Raw genomic sequence first — 25,087 nt, 5'->3', positions numbered from 1 at the left:
GAGGCACCAGCGTGTCTTAATGGCCCCCAGGATCTGAGACGACAGCAAGGCAGCATCTGGACCCTTTAGTGAAATGATTCAGAATAATTGGGCTTGTCAGGAAGCGCATGCCCATCCAGCCACGGCGCAGCCACTCAAAATTAACTTGAGGTTCAGGCAGTAAAGTCATAAAATGCCACGGATGATGGTCATCGCGTGGGAGCAGGGTAGTAGGGCTTTAGGGTTGGGCGCCTACTTTGTGGCACAAGGGAGATTCTCTATGCTTTATAGCAGTAGGAAAACAACCTGGTTTATTTGTATGTGTGCGTTTGGGTGTGTAAGTGACATAAATTACTCTTCACGGAAGAGAGAAGATTAGAGCGAGGTTGGATAGTTGTGTGTGCAAATAAAAATGTCATCAGTATAGAGTTTTATCATAAAGAAAAACAATTCTCCCCCAGCTTTGTTCAAAGCTATCCTTTGTTCAGCTACCTTATCTACATTTATGTGTAAGAGCACTACTTCCCTTAAGCTGATCCAAGCTCAGCTTAAGGGAAACCTGCCCTTTACGTTTTATTTGTCTGAATTGGTTTTTAAATTAGCCTTTTTCCTTTATTGAATGAAACACATGGTTTGGTAAGAAGAATGTCCCTCTCCCTACCGGTGTGATTTCTACCTCTGAGGGTTTAGAGCTTGAGGTAGTCACCTCATACAAGTACTTGGGAGTATGGCTAGACGGTACACTGTCCTTCTCTCAGCACATATCAAAGCTGCAGGCTAAGGTTAAATCTAGACTTGGTTTTCTCTATCGTAATCGCTCCTCTTTCACCCCAGCTGCCAACCTAACCCTGATTCAGGTGACCATCCTACCCATGCTAGATTACAGAGAGTTCATTTTTAGATCGGCAGGTAAGGGTGCTCTCCAGCGGCTAGATGTTCTTTACCATGCGGCCATTAGATTTGCCACCAATGCTCCTTATAGGACACATCACTGTACTCTATACTCCTCTGTAAACTGGTCATCTCTGTATACTCGTCACAAGACCCACTGGTTGGTGTTTATTTATAAAACCCTCTTAGGCCTCAATCCCCCCTATCTGAGATATCTACTGCAGCTCTCATCTTTCACATACAACACCTGTTCTGCCAGTCACATTCTGTTAAAGGTCCCCAAAGCACACACATCCCTGGGTCGATCCTCAGCTAGCGACTGGAACGAGCTTTAAAAAAATAAATAATAATAAAACTGGACTGTTTTTATCTCTATCTTCATTCAAAGACTCAATCATGGACACTTTTACTGACAGTTGTGGCTGTTTCATGTGATATATTGTTGCCTCTACCTTCTTGCCCTTTGTGCCCTTTGTCTGGCCCAATAATGTTTGTACCATGTTTTGTGCTGCTACCATGTTGTGTTGCTACCATGTTGTGTTGTCGTCTCTCTTTATGTAGTGTTGTCTCGCTTGTTGTGATGTGTGTTTTGTCCCATTATTTTTTTTTTCCACGTTGAAAGTCACTGAGCTCTTCAGTAAGGCCATTCTACTGCTAATGTGTGTCTATGGAGATTGCATGGCTGTGTGCTCGATTCAATTCGATCGTCAAGAACAGGTGTGGCTGAAATTGCTGAATCTACTAATTTCCACATACTTTTGTATATATAGTGTATATAGAAAACATGTTCTATGTCCTACGTTCTGCACAGCACTTGTGGCGGCACTATAAATATCCCTAAAAATCTGTCTTCTTCCTCCTCTTTAAAATATACCGTCTGACACAAACAAGCACATTTGGAGACATTACCACAAGCTGTTAGGGTGGTTTATTATCAATGATTCTCTTTCCAGTGCATGTTTACCTTGTTTTTATCTAGCTACCTCCTCGTATGATACAAAGGTCACATAAACCGTATGATACAAAGGCCTAATAAACACTATGCCCAGGACTCTGGATCAAAACAACCTATTTTGGACTGCATGCCAAATGGCACCCTATTCCCTATACTGTATTGTTCACACATTTTGACCACAGGGCTGCGATCAAAAGTAGTGCACTATATAGGATGCCATCTGGGACGTAGTCTTGGCCAAACAATGCGTATTGGATAGACATGGATGGACATAAATCACCTTAAAACGTGGTTTATGGAATAGGTAGTTTATTTGTTATGAGCACAATTATATGCTACACTACCACTTCCAAACTCCAGGTGGCAGCAGCAACTGGTCAGGTGCTGTGCTCTGACAGGAAGACTTGTCAAGTGTTGATTGTGCAAAGGAGTGAGGATGTAGCAGCTTGCAGAGCTGCAAGGCTGCTGGATTTTGATGGCCATGAGATTTTGGTTTGAAACGTTTGAGCATGGTTTTTTGTATATATACCATATACAGTTGAAGTCAGAAGTTTGCAGACACCTTAGTCAAATACATTTAAACTCAGTTTTTCACAATTCCTAACATTTAGTCCAAGTAAAAATGCCCTGTTTTAGGTCAGTTAGGATCACCACTTTATTTTAAGAATGTGAAATGTCAGAATAATAGTAGAGAATGATTTATTTCAGCTTCAATTTCTTTCATCACATTCCCAGTGGGTCAGAAGTTTACATACACTCAATTAGTATTTGGTAGCATTGCCTTTAAATTGTTTAACTTGGGTCAAACATTTCAGGTAGCCTTCCACATGCTTCCCACAATAAGTTGGGTGAATTTTGACCCATTCCTCTTGACAGAGCTGGTGTAACTGAATCAGGTTGTTGGCCTCCTTGCTCGCACACGCTTTTTCAGTTCTGCCCACACATTTTCTATAGGATTGAGGTCAGGGCTTTGTGATGGCCACTCCAATACCTTGACTTTGTTGTCCTTAAGCCATTTTGCCACAACATTGGAAGTATGCTTGGGGTCATTGTCCATTTGAAATACCCATTTGCGACCAAGCTTTAACTTGACTGATGTCTTGAGATGTTGCTTCAATATATCCACATGATTTTCCGTCCTCATGATGCCATCTATTTTGTGAAGTGCACCAGTCCCTCCTACAGCAAAGCACCTCGTGCTTCACTGTTGGGATGTTGTTCTTTGGCTTGGAAGCCTCCCCTTTTTGCTCCAAACATAACGATGGTCATGATGGCCAAACAGTTCTATTGTTCTTTCATCAGTCCAGAGGACATTTCTCCAAAGAGTACGATCTTTGTCCCCATGTGCAGTTGCAAACCGTAGTCTGGATTTTTTATGGCGGTTTTGGAGCAGTGGCTTCTTCCTTGCTGAGCGGCCTTTCAGGTTATGTCAATATAGGACTCATTTTACTGTGGATATCGATATGTTTGTATCTGGGATTGATTTGCACTTTTCGCACCAAAGTACATTCATCTTTAGGAGACAGAACGCGTCTCCTTCCTGAGCGGTATGACGGCTGCTTGGTCCCATGGTGTTTATACTTGCGTACTATTGTTTGTATAGATGAACGTGGTACCTTCTGGCGTTTGGAAATTGCTCCCAAGGATGAACCAGACTTGTGGGGGCCTACAATTTTTTTCTGAGGTCTTGGCTGATTTCTTTTGATTTTCTCATGATGTCAAGCAAAGAAGCACTGAGTTTGAAGGTAGGCCTTGAAATACATCCACAGGTACACCTCCAATTGACTCAAATGATGTCAATTAGCCTATTAGAAGCTTCTAAAGCGATGACATCATTTTCTGGAATTTTCCAAGCTGCTTAAAGGCACAGTCAACTTAGTGTATGTAAACTTCTGACCCACTGGAATTGTGATACAGTGAATTATAAGTGAAATAATCTGTCTGTAAACAATTGTTGGAAAAATTACTTGTGTCATGCACAAAGTAGATGTCCTTACCGACTTGCCAAAACTATAGTTTGTTAACAAGAAATTTGTGGAGTGGTTGAAAAACGAGTTTTAATGACTCCAACCTAGGTGTATGTAAACTTCCAACTTCAACTGTATATGTATATATATACCTTAAACTGAACACAGTTTACTTTATGTTGGCCAGGTCGCAGTTGTAAATGAGAACTTGTTCTCAACTGGCCTACCTGGTTAAATAAAGGTGAAATATATATATTTTTTTAAATAAGCCGCATGGAGCTGCCCTTGGACCCAGGTAAGGTTGCGGTCTCTTGGAGCACATGCATACAACACGGTCCGCATGCTCTGAATTCTCAAGTAAATGCACACATTAAATCAGGTAACAGACCATTTAGCTAGGCCTAGGAGTCCTAGACTTAGCCAGTGAAGCAATGTCAGTAGGCATGCTAGCTGGTTTCTTAACACGTGAGCGATTCATCAGATGTGTTTCTTAAACGTGATCACATTCAGAGATGCAATCCGCCTCCCTGAGGAACTACATATTTGGGTCAACCTGTCAATTGGGAAATTATTTCAGATTAATCTGAATAATGACCATGTATACTGAACAAAAACATAAAGGCAGCATGCAACAATTTCAAAGATTTTACTGAGTTACACTATATAAGGAAATTAGTCAATTGAAATAAATAAATTAGGCCCTAATCTATAGATTTCACATGACTGGGCAAGGGCACTGCCATGGGTGGGCCTGAGAGGGCATAGGCACATCCACTGGGGAGCCAGGCCTATCCAATCAGAATACATTTTTGCCTACAAAAGGGCTTTATTACAGACATACTGTAAATAATGTCCCCAGATGATCCCGCAGGTGATGAAGCCAGATGTAGAAGTCCTGACGTCCTGTCAAATTCTCTAAAACGACATTGCAGGCGGCTTATGGTAGAGAAATTAACAATTAATTCTCTGGCAACAGCTTTGGTGGACATTCCTCCAGTCAGCACGCCAATTGCAAGCTCCCTCAAAACTGCAGACATCTGTGGTATTGTGTTGTGTGACAAAACTGCAACATTTAGATTGGCCTTTTATTGTCCCCAACACAAGGTGGACCTGTGTAATTATCATGCTATTTAATCAGCTTCTTGATTTGACATACTTGTCACCTAACTCTCAATAGTCTTACTGTACACATACATTTTAGCAATATCTATGAAGCAGAAACAGGCCCTATCAAATACTAAACAACAACAGAGAGCCCTGTGAAAGCAGACAGGGTGTGTCCCCCAAATGGCATCCAATGGGCCCTGGTCAAAAGTAGTGCAGCACTATAAAGGGAATTAGGGTGCCTTTTGGGATGCAGTGACAGTGCTGTTTTATAGGGGTCAATACAGAACAGTGCTATTTTTACAGGCCTGGCCATATAGTAACGCTACACTCCTCTCCCCAGGCTTTATTTTATCCCTGTACCCTAGTGACTCATGTCCTCCCTCGGCTGCTGTGACGCCTGCATCGTCTCCTGTGCTTGGGCCATGTTGTACTGGCTGAAATGCTCCCACTGCTGGGAGGTGGTGGAACTGCAGCAGCACATTTACACATACAGGTATTTTACAGGTACATTCAATTCATTTGAAAGGCAAATGGTGGCATTGCAGAAACTATTTTGATGAGTTGACTGCCCGGTTAATTCATATTGTAGATAGTTACAGACATGTTTTTACAAATCAAATCAAATTTTATTTGTCACATACACATGGTTAGCAGATGTTAATGGGAGTGAAATGCTTGTGCTTCTAGTTCCGACAATGCAGTAATAACCAACGAGTAATCTAACCTAACAATTTCAAAACTACTACCTTATACACACACAAGTGTTAAGGGATAAAGAATATGTATATAAAGATATATTAATGAGTGATGGTACAGAACGGCATAGGCAAGATGCAGTAGATGGTATAGAGTACAGTATATATATATGAGATGAGTAATGTAGGGTATATAAACATAAAGTGGCATAGTTTAAAGTGGCTAGTGATACATGTATTACATAAAGATGGCAAGATGCAGTAGATGGTATAGAGTACAGTATATACATATGAGATGAGTAATGTAGGGTATGTAAACATTATATTAAGTGGCATTGTTTAAAGTGGCTAGTGATACATTTTTACATCAATTTCCATCAATTTCCGTTATTAAAAGTGGCTGGAGTTGAGTCAGTATGTTGGCAGCAGCCACTCAATGTTAGTGGTGGCTGTTTAACAGTCTGATGGCCTTGAGATAGAAGCTGTTTTTCAGTCTCTCGGTCCCTGCTTTGATGCACCTGTACTGACCTCGCCTTCTGGATGATAGCGGGGTGAACAGGCAGTGGCTCGGGTGGTTGTTGTCCTTGATGATCTTTATGGCCTTCCTGTGACATCAGGTGGTGTAGGTGTCCTGGAGTGCAGGTAGTTTGCCCTCGGTGATGCATTGTGCAGACCTCACTACCCTCTGGAGAGCCTTGCGGTTGTGGGCGGAGCACTTGCCGTACCATGCGGTGATACAGCCCGACAGGATGCTCTCGATTGTGCATCTGTAGAAGTTTGTGAGTGCTTAGGTTAGAGAGAGGAAAGAGAGATGGCATGAATATGTGTGATGAGAATAAATAATAGTCCATGACAGTTTATGATATGAAAACTAACTTTGTATAGGCCAATGTTACAATTCAGTCACAACGTCAAGCAAGTCCTTACTGAATTGGTTGTTTCATTACATAGTCACAACATCTTACCTTGCTGGTTGTCTCATTGCGTAAGGTCTTCCCTTCCTGGCGTGTCTCATGTGAGATGTGTCGCCTCTGTTCTGCTGTGTCAGACATCAGCTTGTTACTGGGGTCCCAGTCGGACACACTGTACCTGAGCCCAGGCTTGGCACTTAGCGTGGCCATGATACTCGCAGCGTCACGAGACTAAAGGAAACAGGTGACACACACCGATATGATGAGACTGGAAACAAGTTGATGGACCCTGATCAAAAGTAGTGCACTCTCAAAGCAGTGCACTATAGGGAATAGGTTGCCGTTTTGGATGCAGACTATGTTTACATGAGGGACAAGTATTGACAAAACTGACATTTGATATAACGTGATGTCCGGGGAGGTTGTGGGAATCAGAGGAGGCTGGTGGGAGTAGCTATAGAAAGACGGGCTCATTGTAATGGCTGGAATGGAATAAATGGAACGCTATCAAACAAATAAGGAAACCATGTTTGACACTGTTCCAATAATTCCATTCCAGCCATTACAATGAGCCCGTCCTCCTATAGCTCTTGTGGGACTACAGTGCTGTCTGGGATGAGTAATGATCTGGTTGAAATCATAATTTACATGGAAGTGAATTTCCACCCTCTCTACCCAATGATACAACTGACTACTCACTCAAGGAGGAAAGGAACTTGGTATAATATCTATTTAAAACCAGCCTTTAGTTGATTAAGACTAGCTTTAAGGCTATATGAAAACTTGGGCTAGTGTGCACTGCAAAGCTCAATATTACTTATTACATTAACTTCAGTATGAAACAGTCATTATGTTGAACAATTCATTCCCTTTCATATAAAATGACCTAATATGATTGAGCCATGACAGTAGATTAATGCACAATATTGGAGGGCAATAAGACAATGTCTGCAATTCAGCTTTCCTATTACTCAAAAAAAATTCTCTGAAAAGATACTAGGCCTAATCAAATTGAAACTATAGGCAAGCTAGGCTAAGGGGAAAGGATATGCTTAATTCAGCACACATACTACACTAATTGTTTGTGGTAATTCACATTAGGTGTTTGAATAATGGAAAATGCCTGCCATCTTGTATTTATGGTGGTTCTGTTTAATAGTTAGCCTAATTAATTGGTGTTAATTTGATATGGAACCTAAGTAGACAAATGTATTCCATTATTCAAAATAGCTTTGGCATTATCGCACAAAAATGTTGGATTTACTTACCCAAAGTTCTCGAATATTCTGCAGTGTCTACACCGGTGGTTCTGAACTAGTGTCGAAAGGCGAAGGGCTGCTTACCTCACCAACTCTTGTAGACAGTCCCCAGGTAACAAACAGACTCAACCAATCAAACAAGACTCCTAAATCATTTAAATGCCATGGCAACAAAGGTAGCCAAACAGAAGTTGTCGACAGATTTGTCTGGGGGTAAAGAAATGTCTCTACTGTATCCAGTAGCCTAGACTACTTACTACTGCTCCCCTATTCATGCTTTCCTTTTCAGTGAAGCTAGCTGTGGTCTTACTCTAGTTCTACATAATCTACAAGAGTCATTTAAATGAGGAACTCATAATAGAATCATAAGCATTTGTAACTCCAGCCAAGGGCTTAACTCTGTGTTGCATATTGGGGGGGATCCGGGTCAATGGGTTCCAGGGTCACCACCTTTCTAGGGTGATTACTATGTTGGGTAAACATGAGTGCTTTCCTCCCCATAATTTTGGCCTTCAATTGTGTTTTCCAAACATAAATACAGTGCATTGGAAAGTATTCAGAACCCTTGACTTTTGCCACATTTTGTTACGTTAGAGACTTATTCTAAAATTGATTAAATAAATACAAATCCTCATCAATTTATACACAATACCCCATAATGACAAAGCGAAAAGGGTTTTTAGAAATATTTGCACATTTATTAAATGTGACCTGATTCAGGAAACTAGGCGTATGTCGTAAGTCACGACTTCACAGGAGAGCCTTTTGAACATTAAAAAATATTTAACAAAATGTGTTTTTTGGCAGAAATGGCTTCTCGAACATGTGAACGTTCATGTGCCTTAATATTAAATGTGTATGTCATCTGCAAAAAGGAATACAATTATTAAATTACGAGCCTAGTTGGTTTAGCCACAGAAAAAGTGGGCAACCTTCCCGCAAGCCATGATTGGCTGAGATAATGAGTGTGCTGGACATGCCGAGAGATGAGTTTGGATTGGTCGGTGTTGCATCTTGTGTCTATAAAATGAGCTGCCCGTACTGCAGTTTTTTTCCCGAAAGATATTGTTACCCATGGAGAACTGCAAATATGTTGCTACTGCTCTCAATAACATTGCTGCCCTGAATCTATCAGGCGCTATCGACAAAGGTAAGTGGGAAAAAGTAGTTATGGACGACGATCAGGCCATGCTAGGCTGACTCTCATTTCATAACATGTTTTGAAATCAGTGGAACACAACAGGCCAAACAAACTGTGCAAACTAACACAGGATGTCTTATAAAAGGAGTTGCAGTCTGCCGTGAAGCTTTCATCCATGTATACAGGTAAGAATCTCAATCTTACACAAATTATCAATGAACCTAACAGGTACAACTCCAAATCCGTATGGGCACCCTCATAGATGTCATTCTAACTAATTCGCCCTCCAAATACATCTCTGCTGTTTTCAATCAAGATCTCAGCGATCACTGCCTCATTGCCTGCATCCGTAATGGGTCTGCGACCAAACGACCACCCCTCATCGCTGTCAAGCGCTCCCTAAAACACTTCTGCGAACAGGTCTTTCTAATCTACCTGGCCGGGGTATCCTGGAATGACATTGACTTCATCCCGTCAGTAGATGATGCCTGGCTATTCTTTAAAAGTGCCTTCCTCACCATCTTAAATAAGCATGCCCCATTCAAAGAATTTAGAACCAGGAATAGATATACAGTGCCTTGCGAAAGTATTCGGCCCCCTTGAACTTTGCGACGTTTTGCCACATTTCAGGCTTCAAACATAAAGATATAAAACTGTATTTTTTTGTGAAGAATCAACAACAAGTGGGACACAATCATGAAGTGGAACAACATTTATTGGATATTTCAAACTTTTTTAACAAATCAAAAAACTGAAAAATTGGGCGTGCAAAATTATTCAGCCCCCTTAAGTTAATACTTTGTAGCGCCACCTTTTGCTGCGATTACAGCTGTAAGTCGCTTGGGGTATGTCTATCAGTTTTGCACATCGAGAGACTGACATTTTTTCCCATTCCTCCTTGCAAAACAGCTCGAGCTCAGTGAGGTTGGATGGAGAGCATGGAGAGCATTTTGGTTTCATCTGACCAGAGCACCTTCTTCCACATGTTTGGTGTGTCTCCCAGATGGCTTGTGGCAAACTTTAAACAACACTTTTTATGGATATCTTTAAGAAATGGCTTTCTTCTTGCCACTCTTCCATAAAGGCCAGATTTGTGCAATATACGACTGATTGTTGTCCTATGGACAGAGTCTCCCACCTCAGCTGTAGATCTCTGCAGTTCATCCAGAGTGATCATGGGCCTCTTGGCTGCATCTCTGATCAGTCTTCTCCTTGTATGAGCTGAAAGTTTAGAGGGACGGCCAGTTCTTGGTAGATTTGCAGTGGTCTGATACTCCTTCCATTTCAATATTATCGCTTGCACAGTGCTCCTTGGGATGTTTAAAGCTTGGGAAATCTTTTTGTATCCAAATCCGTCTTTAAACTTCTTCACAACAGTATCTCGGACCTGCCTGGTGTGTTCCTTGTTCTTCATGATGCTCTCTGCGCTTTTAACGGACCTCTGAGACTATCACAGTGCAGGTGCATTTATACGGAGACTTGATTACACACAGGTGGATTGTATTTATCATCATTAGTCATTTAGGTCAACATTGGATCATTCAGAGATCCTCACTGAACTTCTGGAGAGAGTTTGCTGCACTGAAAGTAAAGGGGCTGAATAATTTTGCATGCCCAATTTTTCCGTTTTTGATATGTTAAAAAAGTTTGAAATATCCAATAAATGTCTTTCCACTTCATGATTGTGTACCACTTGTTGTTGATTCTTCACAAAAAAAATACAGTTTTATATCTTTATGTTTGAAGCCTGAAATGTGGCAAAAGGTCGCAAAGTTCAAGGGGGCCAAATACTTTCGCAAGGCACTGTAGTCCTTGGTTCACCCCAGACCTGTCTGCCCTTGACCAGCACAAAAACATCCTGTGTCATTCTGCATTAGCATGGAATAGCCCCCATGATATGCAACTTTTCAGGGAAGTTAGGAACAAATATACACAGGCAGTTAGGAAAGCTAAGGCTAGCTTTTTCAAACAGAAATTTGCATCCTGTAGTACTAACTCAAAAAAGTTCTGGGACACTGTAAAGTCCATGAAGAATAAGAGCACCTCCTCCCAGCTGCCCACTGCTCTGAGGCTAGGAAACACTGTCACCACCGATAAATCCACTATAATTGAGCATTTCAATAAGCATTTCTCTACGTCTGGCCATGCTTTCCACCTGGCTTCCCCTACCCCGGTCAACTGCCCGGCAGCCTCCACAGCAACCCGCCAAAGCCCCCACCATTTCTCCTTTACCCAAAACCAGATAGCTGATGTTCTGAAAGAGCTGCAAAATCTGGACCCCTACAAATCAGCTGGGCTAGACAATCCGAACCCTCTCTTTCTAAAATTATTTACCCAAATTGTTGCAACCCCTATTACTAGCCTGTTCAACCTTTCTTTCATCTGAGATTCCCAAAGATTGGAAAGCTGCCGCGGTCATCCCCCTCTTCAAAGGGGGTGACACTCTAGATCCAAACTGCTACAGACCTATATCTATCCTACCCTGTCTTTCTAAGGTCTTCGAAAACCAAGTTAACAAACAGATTACCGACCATTTCGAATCCTACCGTACCTCCTCCACTATGCAATCTGGTTTCAGAGCTGGTCATGGGTGCACCTCAGCCACGTTCAAGGTCCTAAATGACATCCTAACCGCCATCGATAAGAGAAATGACTGTGCAGCCGTATTCATCGACCTGGCCAAGGCTTTTGACTCTGTCAATCACCACATTCTTATTGGCAGACTCGGCAGCCTTGGTTTTTCAAATGATTGCCTCCCTTGGTTCACCAACTACTTCTCTGATAGAGTTCAGTGGGTCAAATCGGAAGGCCTGTTGTCCTGAACTGTGGCAGTCTCTATGGGGGTGCCACAGGGTTCAATCCTCAAAATTCACCCAAAATGTTTGACCCAAGTTAAACAATTTAAAGGCAATGCTACCAAATACCAATTGAGTGTATTTAAACTTCTGACCCATTGGGAATGTGATAAAAATAAATAAAAGCTGAAATAAATAATTCTCTCTACTATTATTCTGACATTTCACATTCTTAAAATAAAGTAGTGATCCTAACTGACCTAAGACAGGGAATTTTTACCAGGATTAAATGTCAGGAGTTGTGAAAAACTGAGTTTAAATGTATTTGGCTAAGGTGTATAAACATCTGAATTCCACTGTAACTACCTCGTCTATTTTTTAAAAACATTTAACTAGGCAAGTCAGATAAGAACAAATTCTTATTTTCAATGACGGCCTAGGAACAGTGGGTTAACTACCTTGTTCAGGGGCAGAACGGCAGATTTTTACCTTGTCAGCTCGGTGATTCGATCTTGCAACCTTTTGGTTACTAGTCCAACGCACTACCCACTAGGCTACCTGTCACCCCACATTTTGTGACATACCACAACAATGTCATGTGACTGTATCAAGTGCCCACCACATAAATATTTGGCTCATGCATCTGTTTATGTACTGTAAATGTGCACCTCACTCAGGTTTCAACTCAGGTTGTATGGCCTTAACTTATGTATGGAATACTATGTGATAAGTGCATGTGTCACTCACTATGTGATAAGTGCATGTGTCACTCCATTTTGTGAGTCACAAATATACAAAACTGAAATACCTTATTTACATATTCAGACCTTTTGCTATGAGACCTGAAATTGAGCTCAGGTGGATCCTGTTTCCATTGATCATCCTTGAGATGTTTCTACAACTTGAGGTGAGTCCACCTGTAGTAAATTCAATTGATTGGAAATGATTTGGAAAGGCACACCAAGCCATGAGGTCAAAGGAATTGTCCGTAGAGCTCCGAGACAGGATTGTGTAGAGGAATAGATCTGGGGAATGGTACCAAAAAATGTCTGCAACATTGAAAGGTCCCCAAGAACACAATGGCCTCCATCATTCTTAAATTGAATCATTTTCAAAGCACCAAGACTCTTCCTGGAGCTGACCGCCCGGCCAAACCGAGCAATTGGGGGAGAAGGGCCTTGGTCAAGGAGGTGACCAAGAACCCGATGGTCACTGAGATAGAGCTCCAGAGTTCCTCTGTGGAGATGGGAGAACCTTCCAGAAGGACAACCATCTCTGCAGCACTCCACCAATCAGGCCTTTTTTGGTAGAGTGGCCAGACGGAAGCTACTCCTTAGTAAAAGGCACATGATAGCCCACTTGGAGTTTGCCAAAAGTCACATAACGGACTCTGACCATGACAAACAAGATTCTCTGATCTAATGAAACCAAGATTGAAGTCTTTGGCCTGAATGCCAAGCGTCACGTCTGGAGGAAACCTGGCACTATCCCAACAGTGAAGCATGGTGGTTGCAGCATCATGCTGATGGGATGTCTTTCAGCGGCAGGTACTGGGAACTAGTCAGGATCGAGGGAATGATGAAAGGAGCAAAGTACAGAGAGTCCTTGATGAAAACCTGCTCCAGAGCGCTCAGGACCTCAGACTAGGGCGAAGGTTCAGGAGTGGCTTCGAGACAAGTCTCAATGTCCTTGAGTGGCCCAGCCAGAGCCCGGACTTGAACCTGATCGAACATCTCTGGAGAGACCTGAAAATAGCTGTGCAGCGATGCTCCCCATCCATCCTGACAGAGCTTGAGAGGGTCTGCAGATACGAGTGGGAGAAATACTTTCCGAATGCACTGTAAGGAAGATAGGTTGCTGCTGCAGGTCAGTCTGTGAGACAGACATGCAGCCTCTGACTGGGGAGAGAAACAGGCTTGCTTGAGCCTACTGAGCAACAGCCATTCTCAAATTATATAGCCTACTAGAAACCAGCTGTTTAAACGTTTATAATACTACCAAAGTTGTCTCTGAACTCACAAAATGTAGCCCAATATAAGCGTGACCCAATTATCACTCATTTTGAGAAATACCGCTCACACGTGAGATACGCGTCTTGTCACAATAGAAACTTTCTCCAATCGAAATATATCCTTTTCCATACAATTCTTATTTGCGCTTATGAATTTTACATGTTAAATGTGACTGTACTTATATATGTGTTACAAGTTATAGCTCACATAAGGGTTTGTTAAGAAGAAAGAGGAGCTATTGCTCAGTTCACTACAGAAGTTCAGATATAAACAAATAAATAAAATTCCCTTGTTATGTCGAGATCACGACTTATCTCATCATCACTACAACACAAAAGTTTTGTCAAATCAAGATCATTTTCTTGTGATCCCGACATAACAAATGTCAAGATAATCAAAAGTACCATGCTGCCGCTGCATAGATCGCAATGCGCTCGTGGGGCATTGAAGCCCAGAACGATACTGGACAGGCAGCCTGGTCTCCCAGGCTGCGTGGCGCCCCCAAGACCACAACCACAGCCTCTCATGCAGCCAATCTAATGAAAGAAACAACGCAGCTAAATTGGCTAGTCTTGTGAGCTAGCTAGATAGTCTTGTTAGCTTGTTATGTATGCTGGTTGTTAGCTTCCATAACTGATGTGTATGCCCCATGAGGGCATAATGCTACATGAGCTCCTAGCTCAAGGTAAAGGACATTTAGGTTGCTACGGTTCTAATTTGTAAACTGATGAGCTCAAACACAAATGAAAGCACGATGTCTCAAAACAGCAACGGTGGGTTTGTGCCCAAAGGCAATGTTGTTGCCGGGGATGTCTGGTGAGGACCTGCCTTACAACAGGCCTACAAGCCATAAATCCAACCTCTCTCAGCCTACTGCGGACAGGCAGGTCCTCACCATGCATCACCGGCAACAACATCGCCTATGGGCACAAACCCAGTGTCGCTGGACCAGACAGGACTGGCAAAAAGTGCTCTTCACTGACGAGTTGCAGTTTTGTCTCACCTTGGGTGATGGTCGGATTCGCGTTTATTGTCGAAGGAACGAGCGTTACACTGAGGCCTATTCTCTGGAGCGGGATCGATTTGGAGGTGGAGGGTCCGTCATGGTCTGGGGCAGTGTGTCACAGCATCATCGGACTGAGCTTGTTGTCATTGCAGGCAATCTCAACGCTGTGCGTTACAGGGAAGACATCCTCCTCCCTCATGTGGTACCATTCCTGCAGGCTCATCCAGAAATGTCCAGTAACTTGCAGGTGTCTTGGTGGAAGAGTGGGGTAACATCTCACTGCAAGAACTGACAAATCTGGTGCAGTCCATGAGGAGTAGATGCACTGCAGTACTTAATGCAGCTGGTGACCACATCAGATACTGACTGTTACTTTTGATTTTGACCCCCCCCTTTGTTCAGGGACACATTATCCCATTTCTGTTAGTCACATGTATTTGGAAATTGTTCAGTTTATGTCTCAGTTGTTGAATCTTGTTGTTCATACAAATATTTACACATGTTAAGTTTGCTGAAAATAAATGCAGTTGACAGTGAGAGGACGTCAAGTTTAAAGAGTTTAAATGTAACAATTCAAAATGAATACAATCTGAACAACATAATAATAGAATATTAAACCAAAGAAAAATAATTAACAATGTGCAAAACTGTAGTATCCCACTTAAAACATTACACTGGTCCATCTTTTCTTTATTGCCATGTTATAACCAGCAGCACACAGCAATGCTGACCATATTTAGCTTTTTTGAGAGATTTGCATTCAGAAATGCAAGCTGCCTCACTTTCGAAGACCCTCTCTGAGGGAACAGGTGTGGCCACTATGCAGTCTCCCTGTAATGACTTTAGACAGAGGCCTTGTTCTTCCACCAGCTCAGAGGATCTGAAGATCTTTGGAGGAGGGGCTCCTCCAAATAGGATCGGACCTCCATTATGGCATCTGCTGAGGGATTCCTTCGTGCTGCATCCCCAGTTGCTCTCTCGTCAAACAGCATCCAAATAGCAGACTTTTGTGGCACTACTGCTCGTGCTTCTGCTCCATCTTCTTCCTGTTGCCCTGGTGCCTGAGCCAGCTGAAGGCTGGGGCTGTCCCTCCCTGCTGCTGAGGTTATTCTTTCAAGAGCCTCATCACTCGCTCTGGCATCACTGAAGGCTAACTTCTTAAACCTGGGGTCAAGTGCAGCGGTTTCTGATTCTATTCTATTCTGTGGAACTTTCTGTCCATTAATGAACATAGGGTGTCCATCAACTCTGTCACATGTCCTGTGGTTACCTCCCATTCCTCTTGGGTCAGAGCATCAACAGGTGCATTGACCATGGCCAGGGGAGAGATGATGGCATCCTTTGACTCAAGAAACCGCTTCAACATATAAAATGTTGAATTCCACCTTGTAGTGCAGTCTTGTTTAGGCCTTAGCTCAGGCATCCCCATCCGGCATTGTGTAGACTTTAGTTTTTGTGGAAGTATTCCACAACTGCTTTCACTTTGTCCACAGTGGGCTTCATCACCTTCAGAGCATCTCTTACAATCAGGTTGATTGTGTGGGCAAGACATGGCTGATGGATCCATTTAAACATTTTCATGGCTTTGGTTATGTTAGCTGCATTGTTGCTAATACAACAGACCACTTTTCCATCTACTTACCATTCTCTGGCCACTCTCAACAGTTCCTCTGCCAAGTTCTCTGAGTTGTGTCTGTCGCTGAACTCAAAGCAGTCCAGAAGACAGCTAGACATCGAAAAATCTTCAATGAAGTGACATGTAACCGACATGAAAGAAGTGGTTACCCTTGATGTCCAGCAGTCAGTGGTAAGGCAAACTGCAGTAACTTTTTGGACTTTTTCCCTTTTGAAAGGGTTTTCCCGCTTGGAATTGTGTACATTGGATTTAGACTATTGCTATAATTTCTAAAACCTCTGTCCTCCACGATCGAAAATGGCTGGAAATCGGTGGCAATCATTTTAGCCAATGCAATATCAATTTGGCCTTGATTTGCTACAGACATAGACTTTGGCATAAACTGGTCCATAGAAGACTGCATTGCTGCGGGTCGCGGAGTAGGCCTACTTGACTGAGTGGATGCATCTCCACGTATGGAGATTATTTACCTTTATTTAACTAGGCAAGTCAGTTAAGAACAAATTCTTATTTTCAATGACGGCCTAGGAACAGTGGGTTAACTGCCTGTTCAGGGGCTGTACCATGTCAGCTCGGGGGTTTGAACTTGCAACCTTCCGGTTACTAGTCCAACGCTCTAACCACTAGGCTACCCTGCCGCCCCAGATGCTGGCTCCACCACTATCACTAGCAGGCCCGCTAGTTTCTCGAAACTCCGCTACAGCTAGCTTCACAGTTGGGTGCACAGTTCGCATATGCCGGTGGTTGTGGCTTAATATGGGATTTTATTTTGGCAAATTCTAACACTGAACATTATTAAAATGCATCCAAATACTACTGTGCTTCCGACTCATTTTCCAGCTGTTGTCTTCACAGCTGTTCTTCCTCTCTCTCCTCGGCTGCTAAGTGTGTGACTGTGAGTGTATTGGCTCGGCCCTCCCTCACGCATCTTGACATGAACGACAGGTGAGGCTGTTAGTCTGAGCAGACAGTCGGAACGAATGTGTGCGCTTGAGCATTTAGGCCTATATTATTTGATGTATTTTTTTGTTCTTTGAATTAGTTCATTCTATTCATGAAAATATTTTGAATATTCATATCTTACATTTTTTTGTAAAATTTTTATGAATAGATTTGGCTCTTCTGATATGCGAGCCGGCTCCCAACGTTCACCTACAAGAGCCCTTAGAGCCGACTCGTTCACTAATCTCCAGTTTAGAGAATATCAGTTCGTGAGAAGTCAAATGAGAGAGCTCCAGCCATCGTTGTTTTCCCACCAGTTGGCTAACACAATGAAAGCTACGGCCAGTGTGCGTCCTTGTTGATATGCAAGTACATATTTCATACCTTTCAGGTGTTTATGTCTGAAGATGCACTCTGCGACGATAATGTCATATTTATGGTTATGCTAATTAGTAGTTTCTACTGAGAGCTAGCTATTGCGAGCGGGCTCTCTCTGTTTTGGCTCTCAGATCATTTCACAAATTTAACCCTGTATTTGTAAAGGAAAATGTCCCCCAGTGCATTGTTTATATGCCCTGTAATTGTATAGGTGTATGGCACATCATTATATGGGTATTACATTGTATTTGACCGTTTAGAGGTATTCAAGTTAATTGTGCAGTTGTAGCCCTGTACTGAAGATGGTGCTATGCTTTGTAGCACATGTGCAGCACCCCCACTTTGATCTTAATTAGTGCAGTCATGTTGAATTGCGTTGTGTGGTCCTGTATAGCATCAAGTTATCATAGTCATGTTATAGCCATGCAAATTGTTTATAAGAGATGTGAATTGGAGATTGTATTCTGTGGTATCTTTATTTCTCTCTTTACTTGCAGACTAACCACACTTTGGTTGACGCAAGTTGCCAGACCACTAAGAGTCTTTGCCCATCCATACTACATACACTGTGCGGTTCCGTGCCAGCCCATCCATACACTGTGCGGTTCCGTGCCTGTGCAGTCGGCGTTATTAAACCACATCAACTGGAATCCTACCCGTCTGTCATCTGTGCCCTTACCAGGACACGGGAGCAAACACAAAGTAAAACCTAACCTAAAGAATATACAGTTCACCAAATCCTCACTTACACAAATGAAAGCATGATGTTCACATGAAATTGACCATCCCTTAGTGTAGCAATCAATAAAAACATATGTGCTGATCCACCGTGGTGGGCTCACTGCCTCAGCCATACTGTCATTCTATCATCAATATGTCCACTCCTATTTCTAGAGTTTATTTCAGGATCTCGACAAAACAACTTATGTCGTGATCATGAGAAATAACTAGCTACGATGGGAAAATCATTTCCAATCCATCATGGTGTATTATTGAGGGGGTCAAATTGGCTCGTCTCAAATATTGGGGGCATTGATCTCCCCGCAAGTTACACACCTGACTCCAGCACCATCACAGTTGAAAACCATATCTCAGTCTTCCTAGGAATGATGCAGAAAAAGACTGCAAGGATCAACATACATTACTCATCCATTCTCAATGAATACACCAACACAGATTTCATACATACAGTATTTAATTAAAACAATTAAATATGACAACCAAATAAAAAGGCTCAACTTAGGACCAGGATCAGGCAAAAAAAAATTTTTTTTTTACATATAATTACACTTCTAAAAGTGTCACAATAATTTCATAATCAGGCAAAAAATCTAGAGCATACTGTTACCGAAGCAATTTGTCAGTTGTATCTTATTAAGTACGATATGCAGCCAACCACAATAGAGATGCAGGGTTTGGAGATTTACAGAGGAATCCTTTCTTAGGCAAGCGGGCACTCATGTGGCACAACTGGACCACTGCATGTTGTTCTCGGTCTATAAACCTCTAGCTGTAACACGTCAACGCTCTTCAATAAAGACCTTCAGAAGAAATGCAGAACGCCAGAGCAGTGGTTCTAAACAAATATAACATGTTTTTCTGTCTAGCCTAGAATAATGGTTGGGTTACACCAGGATTGCTTCCCAAAATGGCACCCTATTTCCTATATAGGGCACTACTTTGACCAGAGCCAACATTAGAGAACTATAAAGAGAATAGGGTGGCATTTGGGAAGCAATCCTCGTGTAACCCAACAGCCAGTTGCTCAGAGCCTAAAATCACATTGTTTATTGCTATTCACTTTAGAACATACCATCCCTGAACATCTACTAAATGATTAAAGGGAACCAGGGCTGAAAACCACATGCATTACAGTAAACAGTTTGCCACTAGGGAGGCAGTCTAAAATATCCACTGTAGTGTCTAGTTATTAAAAGCAACATTTTTGGTTGTGCATTGTGAGTGCCTGCCCACCTTATCATCCCCACAAGCTTTTTTGGTCCTGACACCTCAAAACTGATTGGTTCTGCATATTGTTGTGTTCTTGGCATACAGTATGTCAGTGGTACACACAAACAGACACCCAGGCGCACACATACATGCACATGTTGGACAGTATTGTCATGTATCAATATATACGTATCAATGTAGAGAGGGGCATATTGCCCTCAATGTTTTGAAAGTAAGAGATCTTCTTTGATTTACTTGTTTTCAGCACCATTAGAAAAAGGCACGGGTCTATGGAGTTTTGTCCAAGGATGAACCTTCAACCCTTTCCCCAAAAAACTTTGGGAATGCGCACACACACACACACACACAAAATCAGACAAAAATGGAGGTCACATTCACTACCTGTTCTAGTAGACCAGGCTCTGTGAGATGAATGGAATCTACTGAATGGAAGCTAGGCTACTCTCCAGAGATTATTAGTTCAATGAACAGAGAGGAGGGTGATGGGAAATAGGGGGAGGTTCATCCAATCAGTCACTACAGAACAACACCTGCCCCCCCCCCCCAAAAAAAAAAATCTGCAATCCCCCTCACAGTAGGTCATTTAAATGCTACAGATGTAGCTTCGGTACGACACGCTTCGCTTTGACATGGAACAAATAAACACCACATCAGTCTATTGCATTTGGATTATTATTATTATTATTATTATTATTAGTGACCATATTACCATTGTCTTCTATATTTTATTATTATTGTTCTATTTTTATAGAATTTGTTAGCAAAAATAAGTGTTCATTATAATATACAAATATATCTCAATTTCAGAATTTTAAATGGTTTAGAACAACACGAAAGAAGGCATCTGATGTCCAGCGTTTAGAGGGGAGGGCATCACATGGAGGAGCCTGGTTGAGTCCCAAATGCCACTGATTACCTACATAGGGCTCTTGACAAAAAGTAGTGCGCTATGGGCCACCCCATTCCCTACATAGCACACTACATTTTCCCAGAGCCTTGGTCAAGAGCAGTGCATTACATAGGCAATGGGCTGCCATTATATAGGAAATACAATACATTTGGAAGGTATTCAGATTTTTTTCCACATTTTGTTACGTTACAGCCTTATTCTAAAATATATATTATTTTTTTATCCCCCCCCTTAATCTAAACACAATACCCCATAATGGCAAAGCAAAAACATATTTTTTATTAAAAAAAGAAAAAAGGAACTGAAATATCACATTTACATAAGTATTCAGACTCTTTACTCAGTACTTTGTTGAAGCACCTTTGTCAGCAATTACAGCATCAAGTCTTCTTGGGTATGACGCTACAATCTTGGCACACCTGTATTTGGGGATTTTCTCCTGTTGTTCTTTGCATATCCTCTCCATCTCTGTCAGGTTGGTTGGGGAGCGTTGCTGCACATCTATTTTCAGGTCTATCCAGAGATGTTTCATCTGGTTCAAGTCCGGGCTCTGGCTGGGTCACTCAAGGGCATTCAGAGACTTGTCCTGAAGCCTGAAGCCACTCCTGCGTTGTCTTGGCTGTGTGCTTAGGGTCGTTGTCCTGTTGGAAGGTGAATCTTCGCCCCAGTCTGAGGTCCTGAGCGCTCTGGAGCAAGTTTTCATCAAGGATCTCTTTGTACTTTTCTCTGTTAATATTTTCTTCGATCCTGACTAGTCTCCCAGTTCATACCGCTGAAAAACATTGCCACAGCATGATGCTGCCACCAGCATGCTTCACCGTAAAGATGGTGCCAGGTTTCCTCCAGACATGACGCTTGGCATTCAGGCCAAGGAGTTCAATATGGGTCTCATCAGACCTGAGAATATTGTTTCTCATGGTCTGAGAATCTTCAGTTGCCTTTTGGCAAACTCCAAGCGGGCTGTCATGTGCCTTCAACTGAGGAATACATCAGTCTGTCCACTCTACCCTAAAAGGCCTGATTGGTGGAGTGCTGCAGAGATGGGAGAACCTTCCAGAAGGACAACCATCTCCACAGAGGAACTCTGTCAGAGTGACCATCGGGTTCTTGGTTACCTCCCTGACCAGGGCCCTTCTCCCCCGATTGCTCAGTTTGGACAGGTGGCCAGATCTAGGAAGAGTCTTGGTGGTTCCAAACTTCTTCTATTTAAGAATGACGGAGGCCACTATGCTCTTGCAGATCTTCAATAATGCAGACATTTTTTGGTATCTTCCCCCAGATCTGTGCATCAACACAATCCTGTCATGGAGCTCAGACATTTCCTTCAACTTTCATCACTTAGATTTTGCTCTGACATGCACTGTCAACTGTGGGACCTTATATAGACAGGTCTTTGCCTTTCCAAATCATGTCCAATCAATTGAATTTACCACAGCTCAATTTTAAGTCTCATAGCTAAGGGTTTGAATACGTATGTAAATAAAGTATAATTTTTGTGCAAAAAACTGTTTTTGCTTTGTCATTATTGGGTAGTATTTGTAGATTCATGAGGAGAAAATCTATTTTAGAATAAGGCTGTAACGTAATAAAATGTAGAAAAAGGGTCTGAGTACTTTCCGAATGCACTGTAGGCTGCCACGCGTCTCCCCTGTATTATCCCCCAGCCTCAGAATAATGCTGCATTCGTAAACCAAGTGGGAATTCACCACATACAACTGGGAAAATCCACTTGAATGGCCCGCCAACTGCTAATTACTAGTGGTAAATTTGTCCATCATCCTGTGCTCCCACATGATGACCTCTGTCACCTACTAAGGAAATGACCTCGATAACAGCATTTTCGGAAGTTAAATGCAACAAAACATTTCTAAATAGCAATCTATTAACATGGTTTTTGAACCCTTTAATTTGTTTGCAAGCATGAGAGCTGTACTTTTAATTTATGGTTTACACAGCTTGTTAGCCATTAGCCAATCGGCATTTCTCAATGAGTTCAAAGCACGTGAATGCATACCACTAGTATTTCCGACTTCACAACTGGTAAATTCCCACCTCCCACGAACGGCAGCATAAGTTCACAACGCCCCCCCCTCCTAGATGCAAAACCCCGCCCACTGGGCTCTAGAGGTCAATTCCGTGGCATCGTAGAGAGATAATTCCTTCCCGTTTTACTGCTGTACAGACATTTTTTAAATGTTTTATCACACAAGCAGGGCAGCTACACATTAGCACACAGTTACAGTTGATGAGATCATACCGACACTGTTCTTTAAATAAAATCAGATGCTGGTAATGTCTGACATTTTGCTGGGACTTAATTCACACATACAGTTTGGCCCCCGGGATACTGATGACTAAAAGACCACACCCTCTGGGAATGAAAGCATGTCCCCTGTATTATAAGTGGAAAGTCCTCTCTACTATTACACCTGATCCTTTAAAACACGAAGCTCATAATGTCTGAATACAACAGAGGGGGTTCTACTACCCCCCCCCCCCCCCCATACTGCACCTCTCAGCACCAGGGTATGTGTCTCATCTGAAACACATGCATCTTTAAGTGCAGTAAATTGTCATATATTTTTATAGTCTCTCTTTGTAGGAATATATATGAACAAAATAACATGTGGTATAGCAGCTAGTTTGGTTTCTGGTAACACGTAGCTATAGGACAATGAGTGTGGCAGAGTGCTGGCCATGCTACAACACTGCCTCTTTTACAGTGAGAGCAGGGATCACCTGTGTCCCAGTCGGACAAAGCTCATACCACCCATGCTTCAAGCCCCATGCAGATGACCCCAGTCCTCCCCCTCACAATCCCACGAGGCACATTGAGTTTCATCTCGTTCCAGCTTGACCAAACCAAAGGCCTCGCCTGGAGGATACTGCACAGCAAGGCAAAGCCCTTCAAAATGTGACAAAACGGCTTGATAAAACTCTGGAATTTGAAGGCTTACTTTGAACAGTGCAAAATGAGTCCTCGACTAGAGGGTTACAATGAACCATACAGATCTGTTAGCTAACTGTCCCCACCTTCAATTGATCAGTCTACATATTAAAAAATAATTCACATTAAAAATGAAATCATGAAACTGAATCCATGCAGCCATACACGCTGTGCTCTCTAACCCCAGACATTCCTAGACAACATATCATGCTGACAGTAATGCCTGGATGAGATTATTTGACTGTATAACTAAACTAATTAAGTGATCTCAGAGGAGCTCCAACTAAAATAGATACATCCTTGGTCTTTCAAATGCTTCTTTCCACCTAAAAACGGGCACATAATTTACTCCATTTACTAAAAAACACGTATTGTGTCATGTCCTTGCCCCAGTTTACATTCTTTATCCGTTATCACCTGCCCATATCCGGTCATAATGGCCCAAAAATATACAAATCGATATGTTAACCATAGAACCCTTTTTATGCATTAACGACTTATTGCACTAAAAGGTGTGACATCAGTTCCTTAGTTCAAATTTGACAAAACGAACAGTGCTCTATTGCTGAAAATGAATGATAAATAAGATTAATCTCAAATCACAGAAGGATAAATAATAATAAAAACAAAGAGAGTGAAATCTGTAGCTACCACAGTGAACTCTGTAAAGGTTCTGAGTAGGTCCATGGTGTGGCCAGGGTTGATATTCTAAAAGTACGACAAACAATAGCTGTAAAACATATATATTTTTTGTAAATGCCTTTTGATAGAGATAGAGATTGCCGTGTTAAACTCTGACAGGCGCAATGACTGCAAGTAAATCACCATTGGCTTAAAGAGAGCAGAGTAACTGGGCGAGCAGCTTGCCCTATGAAAAAGGGCATAGCTGTGATTCACAAGCGTTCTCGACTAACAGGCATCGCCATGGCAATCAGACTACAGAACATACAAAGACGCACATATAACGACAACAAGCTAATGAAGACATTTAAAAGAGGACAATTTATACGATTGAACATGGATAGGCAAGTCATCATATCAGCACTGGGTTGAGGAACAAGAATGATCCTCACTGGACCTGCTATGTCCCCACCCAACCCCTGAAACCATCTTTAACAATTCCCCGGTCTTGTCTTCTACACTCTGGCATTTTGAAAGTAAGACAAAGCAAAAGTTGAGCACAGCTCAAGGAGCAGTATCAGAGACGATCCATTAATTAAAAACACAGCAAAGGAGAACAGGCTGGGAGAGGATTGGCTGGTTTCATATTGCATAACGTTGCTGTACTCCCCTCTGGTTGTTGTTATCCTTCGCGGCTTGGCATCCCCTCATCGAGACCAGAGCTGCGCCAGCCGATATGCGATGGCTGACCCCCACTAGGACACAGAGGCTGATAGGGTGGGGTATTCTACCTCTCAGGCGAAATACATAGTCCTCAGCGTGTCGTGATGAATCTGAACAGCCTTGGCGAGGGCCGTGGGGTCTCGGCCGTTACTCTGCCCCGAGACATGGCTGCCCTCCGCACTGCGTGTGTTCAAGAGAAGGAAGTGAGGAAAGGAGAAAGGGAAAAGGACAGAAAGAGAAG

General features: G+C 42.3%; 1 protein-coding gene and 1 long non-coding RNA gene across 2 annotated transcripts in view; both read right to left on the bottom strand.

The window, feature by feature from the left end:
- Positions 1–6,330: 6,330 nt before the first annotated feature.
- LOC116354486 (uncharacterized) lies at positions 6,331–8,369 on the bottom strand. Its single transcript, XR_004203796.1, has 3 exons — positions 7,774–8,369; positions 6,560–6,736; positions 6,331–6,380 (listed from the first exon to the last, which is right to left on the bottom strand). It is a non-coding gene; the product is annotated as an uncharacterized LOC116354486 (long non-coding RNA).
- Positions 8,370–18,851: 10,482 nt separating this feature from the next.
- LOC109907630 (protein argonaute-3-like) overlaps positions 18,852–25,087 on the bottom strand; it is a 49,797-nt gene continuing 43,561 nt past the window's right edge. Inside the window, exon 19 of the mRNA XM_020505718.2 lies at positions 18,852–25,026. Within this exon, the coding sequence (XP_020361307.1) occupies positions 24,918–25,026 (109 nt within the window). The 3' untranslated portion in view covers positions 18,852–24,917. The remainder of the gene's footprint in view (positions 25,027–25,087) is intronic.

The sequence above is a fragment of the Oncorhynchus kisutch genome, linkage group LG17 (genome assembly GCF_002021735.2).
Source record: "Oncorhynchus kisutch isolate 150728-3 linkage group LG17, Okis_V2, whole genome shotgun sequence".
Taxonomy (NCBI): Eukaryota; Metazoa; Chordata; class Actinopteri; order Salmoniformes; family Salmonidae; genus Oncorhynchus; species Oncorhynchus kisutch.
The sequence above is the reverse complement of the archived record's forward strand: the minus strand, read 5'-3'. Positions and strand labels throughout refer to the sequence as shown.